The sequence below is a fragment of the Psammomys obesus genome, unplaced genomic scaffold (assembly GCF_907164565.1).
Source record: "Psammomys obesus unplaced genomic scaffold, mPsaObe1.curated_primary_1811, whole genome shotgun sequence".
Taxonomy (NCBI): Eukaryota; Metazoa; Chordata; class Mammalia; order Rodentia; family Muridae; genus Psammomys; species Psammomys obesus.
The window spans coordinates 35,065,065-35,083,322 of record NW_026596034.1 but is presented as its reverse complement, the minus strand read 5'-3'; the positions used below and the strand labels follow the sequence as shown (position 1 = coordinate 35,083,322).

Genomic DNA, 18,258 nt, shown 5'->3' with positions numbered 1-18,258 from the left:
ACACACACACACACAGGGTTTCTGGATGGGAGAAAATTGTTTAGTTGGTGGTGTGAGAGGCAAAGCCTTCTTGGGTTGGCTAAAGTGGGAGAAGGGATGAGGTATCATGACAGTCATACCTGCTTCACCACAGGCTCCAGAGGGAGCAGAAAGACAAGGGAAAGGCATACAGAGCCACACGCGCCTTCTTCCCGCTTATGCTCACTGTTCTGAGAAGCCCAATGGATTAAGTTCAGATCCCCAGAATCTACACTTTAGAAAAGTGAGCCAGGAAATCCATTTTTAAAAAGTGGGATATTGGAATATGCTTGCCTTTAATCCCAGTACTTGGAAGGCAGAGGCCAGTGGGTACCTACAAATTTACAATCACTGCACAACAAGTTCCAGGGCTATGTGGAGAAGCTCTGCCTCAAACAAACAAAATCCCAGCATTCCTGTGGAGAGACTGAAGGCTGAGAGGGGAATCACCCCAAAGCTGTGGGCCACCTAACCAGGATACAGTATGCAGTGAGGTGGCAGAAACAAAATACTCTACTTTAAAAACAAAGCAAATAGAGGTAAGAACCAACTTCCTAAAAGTTCTCTTCTGACCACCCCCCCAAGATGCCGTTAGCAGGCCTGCACACCCACTCACACACGCCATACGTGAGAACACTGGGATTAGTGTTCTGAGGGCACTACATCAGTTTAAGATACCCAGCCTCGCCATGACAAAGCTAATTACTTTCAAAGGGAAGGAGGCATGCTGGCTGCACTAAGCCCTAGAATAAGCTGCTTTCGCTTTTCCCAAGAGCACTGTGGGTGATCTGAGGAGCCTGGGTGCTTCCAGACAGCAGAGCTCTGCGGCCCTGAGAACACACCCAATCCCGGCGCCAGCCATGGACTCCCCTCTGACACTTACTGGGAAGCTACATGCTCAAAGTTGGTTTCTGCACTGCCCCTCCCTGGAAGAGCTAGGAGGTCAAAAGGCAACTTCCATTTTCCTTGCAAGAGAGCAAGCTTGCCTCTCAGCACCACCCGGTGGTGTGACCAGCACCTGCAAGCATGCAGACACCCACTACAAACCAGATGTGCAGCAGGCAGTGCCAACAGCTGCTGTGGCCTTTGTCCTCTGCTCCAATCCTCAGGTGCGGGGTGACCCTTCACAGACAGTCACAGAAGAGATTAGATACTGCTTTTCATAAAAATCATTCTATTGCTTTCTTGGGTGTTGGGAGACATGGCTCAGCACCTTAGAGCTTTGTATCACTGACAAATCTCTTCCTGGATTCAAAGTTCTCTAAAAACAAGACCTTAAAGCTGGTAATTACCAGCAGAAGCCTTTATGCCCTTTGTCCTCAGACTGCTGCCCCAACCCTGCTGGGAGCCTGGATGCTGTCTCTCTCTCTTTCAAAAAAAAAAAAATTATTTATTGTATGTTTGTCAGTGTTTTGCCTGCATGTGTGCCTGTGTGGAGGTGTCAGAATTCCTGGAACAGGAGTTACAGACAGTGGTGAGTTGCCATGTGGGTGCTGGGAATTGGACCTGGGTCCTCTGGAAGTGCAGCCATGCTTTTACCTCCCCCAGCCCCTATCTGTCCCTTATTTCACACCTTAAACAAGACACAGCCCATCCGTTCTTCCTGCCCTACATTACACAACACACAGTGCATACTAGCTAGACTGCTGTGAAGATTTGGTATGGGCATACAAATCCATTCCAGTTTGTCAGAAATGGCCCAACAGATCTTAACTTATTTAGCTCATAGTCGAGAAAACTCAGCTGGTGAGAAGGCTTGGCAGGTAAAGGCTGTTGCCACTAGGCCTGATTACCTGAAACACAAACAGTGGAAGGAAAGCTGACTCCCAGAAGTTGATCCTCTGGCCTCTACAAATGTGCCATGGCCACAAGCAAACAAAGAACAAACAAGAGCCCAGGCATCCAAACCAAGGAGCTGGGTTCACACTGTGAACCTTTAACTCCTTCTCAGACAGATTCCATGACCTAAATAATACACCCCTGGAAACCACAGGCATCCCATAAGCCTCCTTGGAAAGAGGCAGAGCCAGCAAGTGGCTCAGTTTCTGTCAAGTCTAAGTTCAATCCTAGGATCCACACAGTTCCCAGGTTGCCCCCTCACTGTGACACTTGTGTTTGGGTACTCACACGCTTGTACACGTGTACACACACATAAAAATAAATCATGAAATGTAGACAGCTCAGTGGTCAGTGGGTAAGAGCACTTGCTCTTGCAGAGGACCCGGGTTCAGCTCCCAACCACACCCCTGACAGCTATCTACAGCTTCAGTTTGAGAGGACACCACACTCTCTTCCAGACTCCTTGGGCACTGCACACATGTGGTACACGGACACATATGCAGGCAAAACAAAAACAAAGCAATCCAGCTATGTGTGGTGGGCGGTGCACACTGCTAATTCCAGTGTGCACAAGGCAGAGGCAGGTGGATTCCCATGAGTTCAATGCCAGTCTGGTTTACCTTGTGAGTTCCAGGACAACCAAAGCTACATAGTAACCCCCTTCTCAAAAAAGAGAGGGAAATAAAATAATCTTTTTAAAAAAGGCAATCTAAAGGAGAAGGAAAACAGTATACAGGGTTTGAGAAAAAACCTTTTTTTGTTGTTGTTTCGAGACAGAGTTTCTCTGTGTAGCCTTGGCTGTCCTGGACTCACTTTGTAGGCCCAGCTGGCCTCAAAGTCACAGAGATCCGACTGCTTCTGCCTCCCAGAGTGCTGGGATTACAGGCCTGTGGCACCATGCCAAGCTTCAGAAAACAGCTTCTATGATTCCAAAAAAAAAAAGTAATCTATAGTCTCCAAAACCAGAACTTTTGAACATTTTATAGCTGTGTATCAGTAAGTTCTATTTCAAAAGAAATGAGCGGCTATAAAGCTGATTCCAGTTGTATATCTTAAGGTTAAGATCAAAGCCTCAGCAGTGAGTAGGTGGGTAGTCCCAGTACTCAGGAGGCAGAGGAATGTGGATCTCTGTGAGTTCGAGGCCAGCCTGGTCTACAGAATGAGTTCGAGGACAGCCAAGGCTACACAGAGAAACCCTGTCTTGAAAAAAACCAAAAAAGAAAGGAAAAAAGAAAAAGTAAAAAGATCAAAGCCTTCATACTCACTGCTCCTGCTCTGTACCAAGAAAGGCCTGTGTGTACTTAAGAGTGACATGAAGAATAAACAGAAGCATGAATGTTTCTCCTCCCCTCAGACCTATCTGGTTATAACTGGTACTTCTTTACCTGTTACGATTTGCCCTGGCTGGCCTAGAAGTCATAGAGATTCGCCTATAGGTCAGGTTGCTTGCCAAAAAGCTCCCAGAATTTCCTTGTCTCTGAATCCACTGTAATGATGGAGTTACAGGTGCATAGGCCTTATCTGTCCTTTTTACATGTATGCTGGAGATTCAAACTCAGATCCATATGCCTGCATGACCAAGTGTTGTTAAATACTAAAGCCTTCTCTCAGTCCTTCAGGAAACACATTCTAGAAGAACCATATCTAATATACAGTAAAGAAATCAGGTAGGACACGGAGGTGTGCATGTAGATCCCATCCCAGCACTTGGGAGAATGGCAGCAGGACTTTAGAATTTGTGAAAAGCCTGGACTACAAAGTGAAACTCTCTGTAAAGAAACGAAAAATGGGCTAGAGAGATGGCTAGAAGGTTAAGTGCACTTGTTGCTCTTGTAGAAGATGTGGGTTCAATTCCCAGCACCCACGCATGGCGCACATGCAGGCAAAACACACATAAAATAAAATTTAAAGTTTTTAATTAAAATTAAAAGAAAAAAGTGTGAGGGGGGACTTCAGAGAATAAAATCACTTTACTTTAAAACTACAATCCTCGGTGGTTAATAGCAACAGCTGCTATTCCAGAAGACCAGGGTGTGACTTCCAGCACCCACGTAAGGTTTACAACATACAACAGACTGTAAATCTAGTTCTAGGGGATTTGATATTCTCTTTTGGCATCTGCTGAAACAGACATACAAGTGCTGCTCAGACATACATGAAGACAAAACACCCATACACATAAACCTTAAAACATATTAAATAAATTACCCCAGTGGAAAACAGTGGCATACATTGTGATCCAGCGCTCTGGAGGTAGAAGACACCTGGGCTATCTATGTGACAAGTCAAACAAGCTTGTGTTTATACCAAAAACAAAGCATGCATACAAAGCCCAAAAGGAACAAATAAAAATCCTACTGTACCCAGCAGTGCATCAAAGCAGATGCTGAGGGCAGAGGGCAGGGGATCTTAGGAAAGAAGGGGGAGAGAGAAAGACCTGGAGGGGACAGGAGTTCTACAAGGAGGGCAACAGAACCAAAAAAATCTGGGCACAAGGGTCTGAAACTGATACTCCAAGATCATGCATGGAGATAACCTAGAACCCCTGCACAGATGTAGCCCATGGCAGCTCAGTCTCCAAGTGGGTTTCCTAGTAAGGGGAACAGGGACTGTCTCTGTCATGAACTCGGTGGCTGGCTCTTGGAACACCTCCCCCTGAGAGGGGAGCAGCCTTGCCAGGCCACAGAGGAAGACTATGCAGCTAGTCCTGATGAGACCTGATAAGCTAGGGTCAGATGGAAGGGGAGGAGGACCTCCCCTATCAGTGGACTTGGAGAAGGGCATGGGAGGAGGTAAGGGAGAGAGGGAGGGTGGGATTGGGAGGGAACTAGCGAGGGAGCTACAGCTGGGACACAAAGTGAGTAAACTGTAATTAATATAAAAAAATTAAAATTTAAAAAACAAGAAAAAAATCCTGTTAATTTTCTCATCTGAAGGGACTTCAAACACTAACACTCGGAATAGTTTCCCACACAGACGGAATAAAATGTTCTCATCTTTGTTCTGGTGACTTTTTGGAGACAAGGTCTTGCTACGAAAGCCAAGCTGGCCTCAAACTGCCACTCCTCCTGCCTTAGCCTCCTGAGAATTACAGGTCCGGGTTTGCAATGTGATGCTTAAAAGCCATGACCTGTTGTCACCACCAGGCATCAAAAGGATATGCCTTTTACATCTGCTGGGACTCTGAGCACTCCAAGGGCACATGGCAGAAGTCTCAGGAACTGGGGGACCTCAAGACCTGCTTCTAGACCTAAGCATCCAGCTCTTATCTCTGACTTCCGACCTTGCTGCTACAATTCTGAATGAAATCCATCACTCAACACAAAGTTACTAAGGGAAGGGTGAAGGGCTACAGTATTAAAATGTCTTTTTCTGCATTGCTACAGGAAGAGTACAGTGAGTATGAACTGAGGAGGATCACTGCAACTCAAGCATACCCTAGCTACAGCACAGGACACATATGCCATACATTCCAACCATACAGTACCAAGAAAGTTTGTCAGTAAGATCGAACTAACAATAAACGTGGGGTTTTTCCCACTTCCATAAACGCCTAGCACTCTCTCCATCTGTCTTCCTGTGCATACTAGTTTACTTCTGGATTATGTTAACACATACGTGCCCTTTACTTCCTGTTACCACACAGTTCAGCTACCACCACTGTGGGTACCAACAGACTATACAGTATGTAGTCCTGAGGCCTGCTCCCACCTCCAGTCAACCTGTCTGTTTAACTGTACCTGCAATCTTTATGGCTACGGGATCCTCTGAAACTGGAACAAGCCCTTCTTTGACTTCCACCTGTTTTTCAGAAGCCAGGGGAGATGGGACAGGGGGGGAACACTTAGTTTCCACATATGCCATGGGCGAGGAGGAAGAGGGCTTAGAATCATGAAAGAGGCTAGCCCATGACTTTGCAGGCTGACTAACAGGAATGGCGCCAGACGCAGAGAGCGCACTTTCAGCAGAAGGTGACTGGCTCTCAGGCTTTGCAGGGTCCAAGTCTGCGCTCTCCTCAGTGTGCAACTCTACCCCATTGGCAGCAGTGTCCTCGCCCAAGGATTCAAGTATTTTTCCGTTAGTAACTGCGAGATTCTCAGTAGTATCAGTGGCAGCATATGGCTGTGTCACAGCTGTCCTTAGCAGGGTGTCTGCAGGGAGGCAGGATTGCTCAAAGTCAGTGGCATGGCAGCCCTCAGGCAGCCCTGCAGTCCTGACATCACCACCTAGTGTTCTGGGGAAAGGACTGTCAGGGACGGGGTCACTGATGAAGTCCATGGAATTCTGAGGGCTGTCACAAGTCCTGGGCATGACTGAAGGAAGCATATCCACCATGAACTCTGTGTCCTCCATGCCCTCACTGTTGGCAACCGCTGAACTGGCATGGCCGTTGACCAGGGCAGCTGGGGAAACACTCTCATCACTGCCATCTTTCAGGTAACTGTAGTATCCAGGGGGCCGCTTCTTCTTCTTTTTACGCTCCCTTTGACCAAGACCACCAGCGCCACCATCGTTCTCTAAGGCCTCTGCCTCCACGTTAGAGCTGTTTTCCAGAGCCAAAGCCGAGGCAGGATATTGGTCAATGGAGCCGTAGGTCTCATCTTTTTCTATGCCATCAGGGGTCTTTTTGGAAGTTGTACAACCAAGAATAAACTCAGGTGCCTGAGGGTTCAAGGTACTTGAAATACTGTAGCTAGGGGTTCTTGGCAAACCATCACTTGGTTTGATGACTTCATCAACACCGAACTCAATCCTCTGATGTTCTTGTCCTGCTGAGAAGAAACAATTGGTCAGTGCATACTATCCATTCTGAGCACAGGGTGCAAGCTACATAGTACCCAAACCTTTCGTCCTCTTTGAGAGGTACACATTATATTCTTTTCTAACCTAGCGATAACAAGCTTTGTGCCTAAATCTATTGAAAATGACATCTATAAAACAAGAATAAATTTGGGTTATAAAAAACAAAAGCCTGTCCTTACCTTTGGTTATCTGGGTAACTAAGACCTTCAAAACAAACAAATAAACAAACAAACAAAAAAAAAAAGGAGGGTAAAAATTAAATTTGTAATTAAAAAATTATTGGGGCATGTAATCCCATGATGAAGTGGTCAAGGTCACCCTCCATTCCATGGCATCCTCACTATACAAACAAACAAACAGCATCTCATTCCTTAAAAATATTCCTCAAAAATACAATTCAGTGTAGACAGCATGCTTGCCGGGCCTTATTTTAAAAAACAAACAAAAACAAAAAACATGCAGGCTCACACCTAGCATCCCAGCACACAGAGCTGAGGTATGAGAAGTCAAGTCCCAGGCTGGACTATACAGTGAGACCCTGTCACCCCCTACAATTCTCATGCTTGCTTTATGCCTGAGCTGAAAAAAAATGTAGGTTCTGATGGCACAACCTGAGACACTGTTACATGAGCTTCTGCTAGAAGCTGCAGAACCACAAGCCCCTAGGCAGTCTGTGTTTAAAGTCACATGTGAGGGGTCCCTCCCAGTGTCCTTCTCTCGGCTGTCTTGGATTCCTCCACTGAACCCCTGAGGTCTAGATGTGGCCCTTGCCCTAACTGCATGCAGCTAGTTAGTAACTCAATTCAGACTTGATTGACCCCAGAAGTGGTGAAACCACTTTCCAAGCCTACAAAAACAAAATTAGGATTGAACTTGGGGTACTCTGAGGCAGGGTTCACTGTGCAGCCCAGCCTGCTAAAGGTCCAAGTATCACAGGTATGCAACACCGTACCTGTCCAGGGCTTTGACCTTGTAAAGTTCCTACCACAAGCTCCAATATGTGCTCTTTCCAGTTAACCTCAGCCTGCACCTCCTGTACACGTCAAGGTGGATAGTGTATCTTAGTCTACATCTCTAAAAGTAGGTTACTAGAATCAATCAACTGTGTCCTTCAACAACATGGAAGACCACTGTTGTTTCAAATTTGGTGAAATGGCCATGCATCTGAAATTAATAAAAGGAAACATGCCTTCAAGTGTGGTACAAGGTAGCAATAGTTTTTAAGTCCTGTATTTCAAGGACAGAATTATAGCCCCAAAATTACGTTCTCAGTATGTTTTATCCTGGAGGGCATAGGGAAGGGGAAAATGCAGGTTCAGGGGCAAGCCAATGACATGCTAACAGAGACGGGAGAAGGATGTCTATAGCTGGGGTGGAAGGAAAGGCAATCCCGCCCCAACTGGTGACTATAAGACTTCAGCAGGTTTGCATCTGTCTGCAGCTGGCCAGTGAGCTTTTCTTTTGTTTTCTCAGTTTGATATGGATTACCAAAGAGCAATGGCTTCTATTATACCAGGGTCTAGCGTCCATTATTCCATGATGCTGCCAGGTACCATCTAATCCATGATGCTTGGAGCTACCAACCACGCACTGACGTGCCTGTGCTTGGAAGACTCCACTTTGAGACTATACTGTGAAGTCATATTCAGAATTACTGTGAAGCTTACACTGGACTGCTTAGTCACAGTAGCAAGTGCCTTTCACACCAATCTCAACAGTATCTAGGGTATAATTTGCTATCCAGAGAAACACTTCAAAATCTACCCAACGTGGTATTTCAGGACAGTTCCTCTTATTCACACACTGACAGCATAAAGGTTAGACTGAGACTTACCCTTCAGGTAAAGAAAAAAAGAGGCCTACTAACGTGGCTCTGACTAGCCCAACAATGCAAAAGGCAACATTTCTCCAACTGAGTTCCATCAAGTACACACACCTCCATGGCGCGCAGATTTCCCAAGCAGGGACGGCAAGGTTCCTACTGAGGAGTTCACATTTACTAGTGAGACCAAGTGATCAACGGTGCAAAAGAAAGACAAGAGGAACTGCGGATGTGGCTCAGTGGGAGGCCGACTGGCTAGTGCAAGACTGAACATCTTATGAAAATACTGTCCCAATGGTGTGTGGTGATAGTCTTTAATCCCAGCATTGTGCTCAATTCCCACGGAAGCCATGCAAAGAGCAGTTCAACAGTTAACTGGATGGATAGCAAGGGCACTGCTTCAAAGTTCAGCCCAGAGGTCGCATCCTGTAACTGTCTATGCTGGGAGGCAGAGAAGGAAGCACTTACTCATTCACACACATACTGACGGGTCTAAAAAGACACCAGGCAATGACAGGCATCCAGAAATGAACGTGGTCCCTGCCATGTACTGCTGAGCAGTCTTAAAGGAGGCAGATTCATTATAATAGTATGGAAGGCAGTGGTTCTCAACCTTCCTAATACTGTAAAACCCTTCAACACAGTTCCTCATGTTACAGTTATCTCAGCTATAAAATTATTTTGTTGCTACCTTATAATTGAAGTTTTGCTACTATTACAAATCATAATGTAAACATGTGATGTGCAGGCTATCAGATGAGACCCCTGTGATAGTCGTTCAACCCCCAAATAGTTACAACCCATAGGATGCGAACCACTGCTCTATGGAAAAAGAACAAAAGAAAACTAAGTAGACTTTAGAGAAAAGGAGCCTTTACGTGACAACATGTGACAAGCAAGCAGTAAGACTCTGGAAGCATTTCCAGCAAAACTAAAGCCAGACTTTATAAAGAGAGCAACAGAGAATGGAGAGGAGGAGCCAAGTAGCAATGAGCAGACTTGTCTCCTGCTTACACCAAGGCCACTGACAAGCAGGAAGAAAGAAGTAGCACACAGGGGAAAGAACAGACCATCCCAAGTGCAAACATTGGTGGGCACTACATGCAAAGTGGAGACAGAGATGCCCCAGGGACCCAGACACATGGAATTGGACACCGGCAGATTAAAGAGCAGCTTGCTTCTAGAGTTCTATTCATTTTGCTAATCGTACTGAGCCTGTACTAAATTGTACTAAACCTGCCTTTCTCCTTAGATCTCCTATCACAGCCAACTGCAGAATTGCTAACATTTCTCTTAGTCACTTTTTGAGATGTTATGGTAGATAAGACTTGCTTAGTCTTTTCAAGTATGTACATGAGCCTGAATTATAATTAACACCGTATCACAGGTCTGACATACTATGTAAACATGGGCTCTAATCCCTGGCTCTAAACAAATAGCTCTTTTTCTTGGAAGCCAAGAATCTTAAACAATCCTAACTAGAAACGATCAAGTTTGGGCCTGCGATGACTGCACTGCCAAGATGTGCTAAACACTTACCAGCCACCAACACTGCTGCACCCTGATAAACACTACCCTGAGCCATCAGCCAGGGCAGTGCTGCAGACAAAACAGGAGCAGAACAGGAGGTGAAAATGGTACCTAACCGTCCACTCATCTAGGACAGACAGGACACGAACACCAACTGCTACAACAGCTTCGCATGGCCCTTGGCTGACAACAAGCAGGCTCACAGCCAGCCCTAAACCCAGGAGACTTGAGCACAGTCATGTAAAGTGACACATTCACAACAGAGGCAGCAAAACAGAGCACCTTGTTCCTTACCAAAACTTAGCATGCTCAAGTGTTCTGGGGCACAGCACAAACTTAAAAGCACATGTCCGTCAAAGTGACTTGGTAATTAAGTGAGCTGCAGTTCACAGAAGAAGCTTCAAGCTCCCCAAAAATGGTGACTCGAGCTGGCCTGGTACTGCAGGCCTGAGGTCTCCCCAGCTTCTAGGGAGGCTGAGCTAAGCTCACAGATTTAAGCCTGCTGGGCTGTAGAAGGTAGGCTGCAAGGACATGCACAGGAGACAGCTCAGCAAGTACAGGCACTTGCTGCACAAGCCTGACGATCTCTGTTGAATTCCCAGAACCCACGGAAAAGATCTCTGACCTGCACACACAAAGCACAGTCCAATATACTCACACTTCATAGCCTACCCCAAATGAAGAAATGAATAAAATCTTAAGTGAACAACAACAACAAAAGAACCCACGGAGGACACGTTTGCAGGTTTCATGCCCACCCAGCACACGTGACCCAGCTTACCATCTGGCAGTTCATCTTCAGCCTGTATGCCACACAGAGTCCCACTGTATGGAGGGAGCTGCACAAGAAACCAGAAAACAAATCTTAAGTCAACAGATTATTAAAGCTCAACGAAAGCCACTGTATTAACTCAACACTTCCTTTACGCTCCGCAGAAGTAACTTCTCCTGACACCACTTTCCCAAAAAGACACAAAGATCTGGTAAAATCTGAACCAAGCAGTATAGTAATACTTTCAATTATTTATTTATTTTACCACTGATTAAAAATGAGGCTGGAAAACTGAAAACACACTCCTGATGACACGTGTACAGGCTATAGCAAAACCCTTCCCACATATCTGGCCTGCCTGCCCACCTTCCTTCCCTAGGATGTCAGTCAGTGGTAAGCCCAGTCCCCACACTGTACATCTACTGTAGCAGCACAGGTAGAAAAGTAGTGCAGGGCGGTGGATGTGGGCACAAAAAAGCTCACAAGGAAGAAAGGGCTGGGAACTGTGGCTGTCTTACAGTGTCCCATGTAAATCAATTAATAGTTTGAAGTCACCTTTCTTGTTTGGAAGGAAGGAAGAAAACATCTTAGTTCTGGCTACTTTGTAAACACCAAGAAAGTTTTATGAACCTCTCAAACACTTCTTCCTGCCAATTCCATATTTAGAATTTGGGTCTGCCTGGGAAGTAAACTGACTGACACAACAAAACCCCAAACACCACCTTGCTGCAGCGTTTCTATCTGGTCACTGAAGCCCAGAACAAGTGCAACAGTCTGTAGAGCCTTGAGCATGCCAGCTTCAGAGGCCTCTAGTTGGTGCTCATGCCAATCACTGTCCGCCATGACTGTGGCCTCCTAGGCTCATGTTTCCAATGAACTCTAGTTAGCTAATACAGCACTTACAATGAGGCAAGTTTACTTCCCCCAAAGGAAAGTGTTTGGTTCTCTCCCTGGATGGTAATGACAAACAGCAAGAAAAAGCACAGCAACTGGAACGGAGCCCAACCATTCAGGAGGACCTGGTGCCAAGAGGCAGCCCAGTACTTAGCACCTTGACACACAGGCAAACCCTTCCACGTGCCATTGTTCACAGCACACAGAAGGAGTACGATGCAGCAAAATCAAGGAAGCTTCTCAGCAAAGGCCTGTCTCTAGTCACAAAAGAAAGGTAATTACACAGAATGTCTGCTCTGTCAATGGCACTAGGGAGGCCCCTGTAGACAGACAGAAATCTATATAGTCTGAAAGCATAAAAGGACATAATAAATCAATCCATTCACACAAAAATCACTGTCAACACAGAAACCGTCTGAATCCAAAAGGGAAACTCTGGGGAGGCAAGAGGATTGTTATGAATTTGAGGGCAGCTTTCACTATAGAGTGAGATTTTAAAAATAAAAAATATATATGCACATAGTAATACATTTATATCACAACTGTGGAATGATTGTAGCCAGGATGTGCTCCAGCATGGCAAAAACTTAATTACTTTTGCTCTACAGGTGTGTGGCACCTTTCACCCAATTAAACTGAGACCTGATTAAGACCTTCCCTTGGCAGATGTAGTAAGCACAATAGGCGAACTATCCACATGGATCAAAGTTTTCCAATTATTCAGCTGGTGATAATACAAAAAATACGGACTTAGTGTCTACACCTGGAATCCCAGGAGGATCACAGCAAACTCCAAACCAATTTGAAACACACAGTAAGTTTCAGGCCAGCCTAGGCTATGAAGCAAATTTTTTTCTCTTATACATCACAGCAAAACTATAACTCCCCACACAGATGTGAAAAAGTCAAGAATCTAGGTGTGTTGGACACAACCACAGGATCAGCTTACACTGTGAACTGTGTAAGTCTGGGCCCTGTCCAGGGTAATGTTTCCAGCTTTCTCTCCACTCAGTCAAAAGGCCTTAAAAGGCAGGCCTCTATAATCTGAAAGCCAGCACCAATATACACCAACGGAGGGTGTCTTGCAGGGGACCCACCATCAGTCAGTTCACAAGAGCCTATAACTCTAGCTCCAGAGGACCTGACACCTACTACGTCGCTGGGCACTGCACACACAAGTACACAAACCCCATGCAAACATACACATATAATTAAAAGTTAACCTAAAAGCCAGGGGTAGTGGTGCACGACTTTAATCTCAGCACTTGGAAGGCAGAGTCAGGTGGATCTCTGTGAGTTCAAGGCCAACCAGGACACCTAGAGGTACATAGTGAGACTCTGTTTCAAAACAAACCCTTAAATGACAACTAAGACCCTTATCTGTGGCACCACCTCCCCCCAAAAAAATACCACAAAAAAAAAAAAAAATCATAAATTTGCACCTGTACCTACAGTCTGAGTTATGTTGCTAGGAGTGATCTCTCCAGCAAAGCTTGATGTGTGTGTTGCTTCCAATACTAAGATCTGACTGAGTAGCTTTGGAATGAATAATCATTTTCCAAGCACCAGTAAAAAGATTATAATTGAGGCTCAAACACACCAACTAAATACCTTACTGTTCTCCACCAGAGATCCATTTTCAAGCCACTGCTTGTAAACTAGAGCGCAGTCCTGGCAGTATCAGCAATCCTTACAAATACAGTAAGATCACACGTGGGTGCAGTGCAGTGGCGCACACCTGTAATCCCAGCTTTCAGGAGGCAGAGGCAGGTGAATCTCCGTGAGTTCAAAGCCAGTCTGGTCTACACAGCCAGTCCAGGACAAGCAAGGCTACACAGAAAAATCCTGTCTCAAAAAACCAACAACAACAAATATTTAAGATCACACAGAGAACTCACCTGTTTGCTCCTCCCTGGTGCCTTACTGGAGCAAGCCTATAAGCAAGGACCGAAGACAGGCACAAAAGCCCTCAGCTGTAATGCTTACCCCTAACACTCTCCCCTTCTGCCCTCAGTTCCTGACCTCAGATAGAGAAGAAAGCGCTTCACTACATGTTTAATGTCCCCACAGCATATAGAGAATAGAGCCAGATCCTAAGCTACACCACAGCCATAGGCAGAACCATTATAGCATTCTACATGAAAGTGTGTGTACTGGCTCACACCTTTAATCCCAGAACAGGGAGGCAGACACAAGCTGATCTCTGTGAGTTTAAGGCCAACCTGGTCTACTTAAAAATTTCCAAGCCGCAGTGAAACTCTGACTCTATTAATAAAACAGTGTGTGTATGTACGGGATCTATAAGATAGAGGGCCATAGAAGTGAGAGACCACCACATACTTCGTCAGGCACCCACTAAGCCAACCAAAGAGTCCCTAAACACTCAAAAACTAAATACACGGGCTGGAGAGATAGCTCAGACGTTAAGAGCACTGGCTCTTCTTCCAAAGGTCCTAGTTCAGTTCCCAGCAACCACATGGTGGCTCACAACCATCTACCATGAGATCTGGTGCCCTCTTCTGGCAGGTGTACATGCTGACAGAACATGGTGTATATAATAAAAATAAATAAATCTTTAAAAACACACACACATGTTCTACTGTTCTTGCAGAGGGCACCCACAACATGGTTCATAACCATCTATAACTCAGGTACCAGAGCATTTGATGCCCTCTTCTGACCTCCATGGACATGCAAGGGCGCACTGACGTAACAGGCAAAGTACTCATACACATAAAACAAATCTTTAAAAATTATAACAATAACAAAAACAAATATGCACAAACACAGAGAATACAGCATCAGCTTAGAGTAAACTGCAAAGGGATGACTTGAGGCACACAGCACCCAACACTTCCAGGGACAGACTGTGCCGCCCACCCAGAGTCAGCACCTCTGAGAAAGGCCAGCAGGAAGAAGGAAGCAATACAAGTTCAACTGTGTGTGCAAACTATACCTTCTTCTTCAAAGTCTAAGCAAATAAATACAAGAGCCAAAAAGTGTGGTAAAGCACACTCCTAGTATAGTCTTTACTCATCTACAAATTAGGACTCTTGATTAAAATGAAAGTGAAGAGGACCTAGAACCCCCTGCTCAGAGGAAGCCCACAGGGTGCTCAGTTTCCAAACGGGTTCCCAAATAAGGGGGCAGAGGCTGTCTCTGGCATAAACTCAGTGGCCAGCTCTTTGATCACCTCCCCCTGGGGGTACAGCCTTACCAGCCAGAGGAAAATGATGCAGCCAGCCCTGATGAGACCTGATAAACTAGAATCAGATAGAAGGGGAGGAGGTCCTCTCCTATCAGTGGACTGGGGGAGGGGCACAGGGGGAAAAGAGGGAGGGTAGGTTAAAGTGGAAGGAGGGGGCTACAGCCAGGATACAAAATGAATAAATTGTAATTAATTAATTTAAAAAAATTTAAAGAATAAAATGAAAGTGAACTGTCTCTACCAATATGTACATAACAACAATTTTGCTTACCTCAACTGAAGAGCGGGGAGTCACAAAAAACTGATTGAATTCATCAGGGCTGAAATCGCCAAAAATATACTGAAAACAATAAGAACATTTGATTACATACAATATACACATTGCTTATTTTTTTAAAAGCCACATATTTTACAGTGTTTGTCTTATGGAACATTTATACTAAAATTTTCCAAATCCTTTTCAAGTAAACAATGAGGGCCCTTAAGCTGCAAGCTAAGGTTCCTAGGGGCAGCCAGTATTTTCCCATGACATGCAAGAAAACGCCACCTAGCCTTTTCTGTAAACTGTCCAGCACAGGTTGAAAAAGCTTATTTTGAAGCAAGTCAAGTGTGGTCACAGAGCATGTGGGCTCCTGCCTTTGGGAAAACTTCCTGGTTCACCTTTTCACCTCCATTTAGCTTTCTGCTGAGTCATGTCATCACCTACCTCCATTTCATTTTCCCTGGCAAACTACAGAAAAATCCAAATAAAAGCGGCAATGAACCTGACTAACAATCTTTAAAGACAGGCATTATTTATTATAAATACAAACTAGAGCAGGGCTCACAAACACGCATCACAGACACAGCCCTCTAGCTTCATAGAGTGCTGGGTGTGACCTTTGCCGACAGGATCTGGTACAGCTACAAGTGAGCCTGCCAAGTGGCCACCAATTCCTAGGAGCTTCAAGAAGTTTGCCACTAACAAATATCATCATGGGATTTCCTCAATCAGTCAGTCAGTCAGTCAGTCAGTCAGTCAGTCAGTCAGTCAGTGATTCAGTACCGTGCTACATGTAAAACTCAGGACTGAGGGTCAGAGTACAAGAGAGCTATGTCTTCAGCTCTACTGCTGCTTAAAATCTAGAAATGACTTTCAGGGAAGTTTTACAAACCTGTGTTCTATAACTAAGTATTATAGTAGATAGTACTCTTTATTATGCAAAAGGCCACTACTGCAAAGAGTACCACAGAAAGCATTTCTTGAGGCTGGCTATGTCTACCAAAACCATAACAAACACTGAAAACAAGGCTTGTCCTCATATAATGCTCACACATCCCTGACCAAGTCCACAAGGAGACAGTGGACTGACTGATGGTCATGGTGGAAACACTGAGATTCCACATGGTGTGGAGTCTTCCCCCAAAACACTTTGGAATTCAACCTCTTACCAACTGCTACATTAAACCAATTGCTCACAACATGGGAAAGTGGATTTTAGCATCGCAACATGGGAAAGTGGAAAGGAAACAGAAGAACCACATTAAGAAAGGAATTGTCTTATCAGAGAACAGAATGGAGTGAAAACTATACTAAATTCAAATTTGAAAACTCAACTGGTTTTTAGTGGCAGAACTGATGTATACAGCAACAGGGCAGTTTTGAAAACTCAAGAGAGTATTTTTCCCTAGACTGGTAGGGTAGTCATTTCCACAGAATCCCATCCTATAAATATTCTACTCAAGTGGACAGGTATATAACATTCTTAGGCACCAGGGATGTGGTGGTTCAGTGGCACAGTAGATAAGGCCTGGCTTCAACATCAACTGGTACCATCCTGACACCTATGTGCAGTCTGTAAATCCCATTAACTAAACAGGGAGGATACAGAAGCAGGAGTCCGTGGAACACAGAGACACTAGTGAGAAGAAGCACACATCCATCTCAGGAGAAGAGATACTCAGAAAGCCATCCCCTTTTGTATCTTCTTAGGAATAAGACAGACTGTAGACTCACAATGTCGAAGGATATGTACGGATGAGAAATGAATCAATGTAACATGTTGGATCTTCTCAGGTAAGGAGTCATGGGTGTCTGTGAGCTGCCTTAGCTGCTGGAGCTAAACCTGGAAGAGCAGCAACAGTTCTAGCCACTGAACCATCTCTCCAGCCTAGAAATGTTCATTTAAATTACACTTCTAAACACACTTTCTAATGTGTTTGTATACAATAATTTTTTTAAATAGGTGGTTAATTGAGTAAGAGCTAAAACCTAAAGCTTGGAAATAAATGTACAAATAGAGAAGGAGGAAAAAGGATCTCATGCCTCCCAGCCTGGACAGCAGCAGAATCTAGGCTCTTCTGGCAGAAGAAGAGCTGGGTGCTTAGAAGATCCCAGTGAAATCTCTCCTGGTACTTTCACTTAGTTCATCATCATTTGTCCAGTATCATTTATAAAAGGCTGCTCGAGTGTTTTTCTTACAAATTCATACCTGGACATGGTAGCACACGCCTTTAATCCCAGCACTGGTGAGGCAGACAGGCATGAGCTATCTCTGAGTTCAGGCCAGACAAGAGGGCCTGTTACAGACAGACAGATAGCCACATAAGGCTGAACAAAGGAGCCCCCTTACCCCATGGTGATGAGAAATAAAAATGCATTTTTGTTCACAGAGGCTCTGAACCTATGACCCAGTTTGGTCTAATAGAGATCTACAGAGGTGTTCAGTTGACTGGGGTTGGGGGGACAGAGAGGGGTTATTAGGGTGTATTATTTAGGATTTCTCTCTTTTTAAAAATAATTTTCATTTTATGTGCATCAGTGTGAAGGTGTCAGTTCTCTTGGAATTGGTATTACAGACAGTTGTGAGCTACCATGTGGGTGCTGGGAATTGAAGCCAGGTCCATTTGGAAGAACAGACAGCCATCTCTACAGGCCCAGGATCTTTCTTTTCATGCTTTATTCAAGAAACTAATCAGGGGCTGGAAAGATGGTTTCGTGGTTAAGAGCACTGGCTGCTCTTGCAAACATCCTAGGTTCAGTTCCCAACACGCACATAATGGTATACAACTGTCTAACCTCAGGTCCAGGGGACCCTATACATTCTTCTGGCCTCCGTGGGCACCAAGCATATACATGCTGCAGAGACGTGTGCAGGCAAAACTGGAACTAATTATAAGATGTCAGTACAGCACCTGGAAGGCAGAGCAGATGGATCTCTGTGAGTTTGAAGTCAGCCTGGCCTACAAGGTGAGTTCCAGGACAGCCAGGATATATAGAGAACCCATCTCAAAAACAAAAACAAGGAAAAAAAAAAAAAAAAAAAACAACCAAACAAAAAAAAACCACAAAGATGTGTTGGTATAAGAGCAGAATTCACAGGTCATGCTCAG

At 44.8% G+C, this 18,258-nt stretch overlaps 1 protein-coding gene across 1 annotated transcript in view; it reads right to left on the bottom strand.

Moving 5' to 3' along the window:
• Nucleotides 1–18,258, bottom strand: part of Usp10 (ubiquitin specific peptidase 10) — a 52,729-nt gene that overhangs the window by 16,882 nt on the left and 17,589 nt on the right. The window contains exons 2-4 of the mRNA XM_055621168.1: nucleotides 15,158–15,226; nucleotides 10,794–10,851; nucleotides 5,598–6,629 (exon numbers count right to left, since the gene is read on the bottom strand). Coding sequence (XP_055477143.1) covers nucleotides 5,598–6,629; nucleotides 10,794–10,851; nucleotides 15,158–15,226 — 1,159 coding nt within the window. The remainder of the gene's footprint in view (nucleotides 1–5,597; nucleotides 6,630–10,793; nucleotides 10,852–15,157; nucleotides 15,227–18,258) is intronic.